General features: G+C 35.3%; 1 protein-coding gene across 1 annotated transcript in view; it reads left to right on the top strand.

Moving 5' to 3' along the window:
- Window positions 1–6000, top strand: part of LOC115886214 — a gene marked incomplete at its 5' end in the record, with an annotated part of 128241 nt that overhangs the window by 117562 nt on the left and 4679 nt on the right. Inside the window, 2 exon segments of the mRNA XM_030905297.1 lie at window positions 892–1218; window positions 1384–1494. Of these exon segments, the coding sequence (XP_030761157.1) occupies window positions 892–1218; window positions 1384–1494 (438 nt within the window).

Below are 6000 nucleotides of genomic sequence, written 5' to 3'. Positions count from 1 at the left end.
AATATTTGAGGGGTGGTTTCACCCTCTTGGAACTGGAATTTCGAAAAATCCCTTCTTATCGAACCTCTACACCCTAGAATCAACCTGTATGCCAAAATTGAGCTTCTTACGTTGAGTGGTTTGAGCAGCATCGTGATTAATCAGTATGTCAGTCACTTAAGGATTTTATATATTAGTATAGATACGAATATTCTTGTTGATTATTGGTTTGAAATAAATATGACAGTGTCCTCCAATGAAAATGCGAGTTACTAACTGTAAATTCTAATTCTGAGCTGACAAATGATCTAGATGATTTACCTAGACCGTTATTCAGAAGCTACAAATCTACCGATGAAAATATGCATGAAATCAAATACAGGATCAAGTTTATTATAGTGATCTTAGCCGCGTTTGACACAGATCATTACCCAGTGTTGCCATAAGCTTATTTTTCATGGGGGTAGATTATAACGCGATAACGGGGTTAAATTGTTTTACAAAGGGGTAGATTTTCCCCGAATGGGGTAGCTGTGGCAACACTGCCGCTATCAATTTTCCTCTCGCTAGCTCGAGCGTCACGGCCGTGTGTCACACATTAACACTAACTCCAGGAGAGATTATAAATAATTCATTTGCACATTATAAATAATTTATAGTTTTGGCGTTATTATGATCGTGGTTCTTCAGTAACAGGTTCCTCGAACGCGACACGACGTTACAAAAAAATACCGCTCCAAAATCGCGTAACTCAAATGCCGCCACATCACTATTTTGGACTGATATTGCCTTTAATGCTAAAATTTTACACATTTTTTATTACATTTTTTTTATTTAATTTTAATAAAGGCGTTTATTAAATTCACTATATACCCTGCTAGCTAAATATTTACTAGTGTTTTTTTGTTACAGAATCGACACTGGGTTATACTTCCGTCAACTCAGCGATGGAAAACACTTTATACAATTGATTTACACCGATCGGAAGCAATTGAAAGACTGCGAATTCGGCCATCGCCGAGACCAAGCTTTACCGTTCCTAGAAAGTTTTAAAAGTGATTTAAAAATGTTGACGGCCACGAGTAACGTGACGATTGAATCGTTGGACAACAAAACTCTACCGACCGAATACAGGTGGATGAATTATACGTTACTTCGCCAGGAATGTCACAAGAAGCATACCGAATTAAAAAAGATGTTAAAGGGACAGGAAGATACCTTCTCAAATGTGACGTATAGGTTAGTATACAATGCAAAAAAATGTATTAACAGTTATATATAAAAAAGATATAAAATATATTTTATTGGTAAATCTATTATTTTTTATTATTAGCGTTTTTTATAAAGTTTTAGAACAAACTGAACTAAAATTAGTCGAAAATATAGATTTCTTATTATTTTCAGATCTAAGCGGGACATTACCGATATTTTTAGAGTTCCTGGTACCAAATGGTGCGGCAAAGGATATTCAGCCGATAAATATACACGTTTGGGAGGATTTTCCAGAACAGATAGGTAAAAGTTTCTAAAATTTATTTATTTTTTTTGTTTAAAATATTTTCCGAATAATATAATACCTGAATCGATTAACGAATTAGTTTCGGTGAATGAAATGGTAAAATAGCTTGGATGAAAGAAAATTATGTTTATACAGTAAATATACATAATATTCGTTCGTATTTAAATTAAAGTTAAATTAAAAGTTAAGATTAGAAACATTAGTTTCTGAATGTTTGCCATAAATTATTGTTTTTCCATAGAGTTTAGCGTAATAACATGAAAGACGTATTATTGGATATTTTATCTTTAATCATCATCATCATCATCATCATTCTCAGCTTATTCAACCATTTCTTCATTCCATAACGGGAATATTCTCAGCAGAGCTTTTTGCAATATTTAAGGCCATTCAACATGCTATAAGAGATGGGTCGTGGCTACCGATTCATTGAGTTCCATTTCAAGTATCTCCTCTTTCTACTCCAACCATCCACTAGTTATAGAATGATAATAAGCTTTATGAAATCAAAAGGGACTATTTTGAAAATAATGTAGTTAACTTACCTAGAAGAGATTTCGTTGTAGCGTTTTTTTATAAACATTACCACTACGAACGGCAGCTTTTCGTTGGTAGAGCAGTCGTGGATAAGGTATTTGGAAAGAACTGGAAGGTACTGGAAAGAACTAATTAACAATAATAACTCGAAATTATAAATATTGGGCGCCAGGCATGAACAGAGAAAGAAAACACAGTTGTTTATTACTTAAAACTAGTGACTATATTCATTCATGATGTATCCTGATGGTAAATAGCATTGTACAATTTTAATAATTATTATAGTGGTTATATGTCGAGTAAAGCTATGTATGTAAATAATATTAAATATGTTCTATGAAAAGACTATGAAAAAATACAATGCGTGTAACGTTATAGAAAATATAAGAAAGGTAGCATTACTTTATTTAAATTGTTAAATTTTATGCGGTGTTAAAAGGAAGTCATGATAACACAAAACGACCCAACAAACACTGGATAACACAAAGAACTCTCGACACAATCGAGGAACGGAAAGAAATAAAAAGGAAAGGGTTAACAACACAAAATTTTAAAGAAACCTACAGAAGATTGTGCAAGAAGATCCAGGAACAATGCAGACAAGATAAAAATAATTACGTAAAGAAAATCTGCAGTGAAATTGAAGAACACCAAAATGCAAACCAAACACGAGATTTATACAAGAAAGTAAGGGAACTCACTTGGAAATTCAAACCTAGAACAACTGCTATCGAGGACGAAAATGGAGAAGTACTGTGGAACAACGAGGACATATTGCAACGATGGAAACAATATTGCCAAGAACTATACAAGGAAGAAGTAGACGTAGTAAACGAAGTTCAAGTACCTCAAATAATAAACGAACTGGAACCAAATATATTGAAGAGCGAAGTGGAAGAGGCCATAACTCACCTCAAATTAAACAAAACCCCAGGAACAGACGGGGAGGAAGGTGTGAAAATAGTACATAACATCTGCAATAAAGTATGGCAGTCTCGACAATGGCCTAAAGATTGGACTAATTCTGCTTTCATCCCAATTCACAAAAAAGGATCCACACAAAAATGCCAGAATTATCGAACAATATCCCTAACGTCACATGCAAACAAGATCTTACTTAGGATAATTGACCGAAGACTTCAGAGGTAATTGACGCCTGAAATACCTCCTGAACAAGCCGGATTCGTGAAAGGAAGAGGCACAAGAGATCAAATATTTAACATACGTCAACTCATAGAGAAATCCCGAGAATTTAATTCGCCTATGTTCTTGTGTTTTATAGAATACAAGAAAGCTTTCGATTGTGTGAGGTGGAAAAGCCTACGGAGGGTTCTGAGCGAAATGGGAGTTCCGAATCATCTAGTGGCTCTTATTAACAATTTATATGACAATAATACGGCAATTGTCAACCTAGATAACAAAACGTCGGAACCTTTCAAACCTAGAAAAGGGGTACGCCAGGGCTGTTTACTGTCACCCAGATTGTTTAATGCCTATGAATACATCATGAGACGTGCTTTGGAAGGCGAGGAAGGAGGAATCCTAGTCAACGGTAAAATACTAAACAACCTCAGGTACGCGGACGATACCACCCTGATAGCGAAAAGTGAGGAAGAAATGGCCCGGTTGCTGGAAAGAGTTACCATCGAAAGCAATAATCTTGGTTTAGAAATAAACATTGATAAAACCAAACTCATGCTGGCAGCATGGAGCTTACGCTGTATCCATACTGTGGCAATATGGGGACACTACCTGTACCTTGGAACACTACTAGGACCTTGGATAATGTCCGTACCCTGGACCATAACCTTGGAATTACTTCCTAGGGCTCTACCCTACCTCGAATTACTTCCGAGGGCTCAATAATAAACAAAGAAACTGTCCTTTCTTCCATGTAACATTCTGGAGGACAAAAGAAAAGGGACGCCAACGTGCCAGCAAAATACAAATACAAGTTAAGTTGGGACATCCAAAACTCTACCCTAAAAATATTCAATAATAATATCGAATCTATAAAAGATAATAACTCATCTTTACCTGTAGCTTCGAAATGGCAGCTGATTCAGATTTTGCAGCAAGATTTAAGTTATTACCATTTCTAAAAGCCGGGTGAACAAAAGTGAGGTTCAGCGCGGAGAGCGACCTAACCTTGGAGCGATGTTGACAGCGCCTCCACAGAACAGTGAAACGATAACACGGTTGGCGACTAGGGAACGTAAAAATTACGCCAAGCGTGCCAAATAAATTATCAGGCCTGAACGATACGGAATCCGATTTGTGAAACATGTAATGTTCCAATATCCGTCAAACACATTATCTTTGAATGCCCAAAGTACGCGTTAAAACGAAGACAACACGGTATCGTGGATAACCCAGAGGTAGCCCTTTCCTTCCAAAATAACAAGGCTATGTTGGATTATATAAAGGACATCGACATATATAAACATATATAAATATTTACGGAGAACGTTTAGTTTAGACATAAATATATAAATAATGGGATAAAGTGACGCTAAAAGACTCTACAGTCGATGCGTCTTTAACACATATCTCTCTCTCTCAACCATTTCTAATTGTGGTGTAGCCCAAGGTGTAGCCACCCTTACATATTTAAATACTCTCTTTGTACTTGGGCCCATTGTTGTCTATTATTGGCTATGCGGGCCCAAGTTATCCCTGCTAAGTTCCTAATATCATGGTCCCATCTCAGGTTTGGTCTTCCTCTAGGTCCCTTAGTTCTTCGTACCATGCTGTAATTTTTATGGTCCATCTGTTGTTCATTCTTCTTGCCAGGTGTCTTGTCCATTGCCATTTGAGAGATTTGACTCGGTGTATGACATCGATGATCTGGGTCTTTTGTCGTATCCACTCTATTCTTTTACGGTCTCTCTTGGTTATTCCCATCAGCATATTTCGTTCCATTGAGCGTTGTGCTACCTGCAGTTTCCTTATGATGTCCGTTTAAAGGTTGATTCTCATCCATTCCATATGCGTTCCGTATTTTTATTGTATTGACGCTATACGTAAGCTTCCGTTCCGTATCAGTTTCATACTTTTTATTGTACAATTTATATCATTACGAAAATTTTATTTTAAAAATTTGTGTCTTTTTTAAAAGGTAATAGATTTAATGGGTGGATTTAATGGAGGTGAAAAGATGAATAAATATCAGCAAAATTTGTGAGATTTGTACCAGATGTAAGAACTTGACAACGCTGTTTCCGACACGCTTCAGTTCGTCCGCCAAAAAAATGTATGGATGGAAAGGATATGGAACGGAAGGGAAACGAAACGTATAGTGAGCATTGTCCTCCATATTCATTTACGCACTATATAATATTTTATGTAAACGGAAGGGAAATAGAAGGGAGCTGATATGGAAGGTATAGTGAGAATTAACCTTTAAGGGTCCAGGTTTCGCATCCATACGTCATGACTGGTAGTACACATCGGTCGAAGGAAATTTTCTTCTTTAGATAAAGTGGCATTCTAGATTTGAATATGTATAATATACAGGGCTGTTCACTACATACGACACGGAGTATGGTAGCTAAACGATTAGATTTTTACAAATTGTAAGTTTTGGATTCGTTGAAGGACTATTAGTGATAATATTTAAAAATATTTTTACAAGATACAGAGTGTACCAAATAAGTAAAAAATATTATAGTTTTATTTTTTTAAATGGAACACCCTGTATATTATTCTATTTTTAGATTCTACAATTAAAATAAAGGTAAATTTAATTAAGGTTTATCACACTTAAACCTTACCGTTTTTGAAATATTTTCAATTTTATGAAATTGCACTAAAAATTTTAAAGCTTCATTTCTCCAAGGGTATCAAAGTTTTTAATACTAAATATTTACTGAAGATTATTTATTGATCAGATATTGTGTTGCAATAATAAAAATGTTACTACCTTATACAGAGTGTCCAAAAATTTATATTAAATAATTACTAGC

This window comes from Sitophilus oryzae, unplaced genomic scaffold (assembly GCF_002938485.1).
Source record: "Sitophilus oryzae breed Bouriz unplaced genomic scaffold, Soryzae_2.0 scaffold_474_pilon_pilon, whole genome shotgun sequence".
Taxonomy (NCBI): Eukaryota; Metazoa; Arthropoda; class Insecta; order Coleoptera; family Curculionidae; genus Sitophilus; species Sitophilus oryzae.
This window is presented reverse-complemented; position numbering and strand designations above follow the sequence as displayed.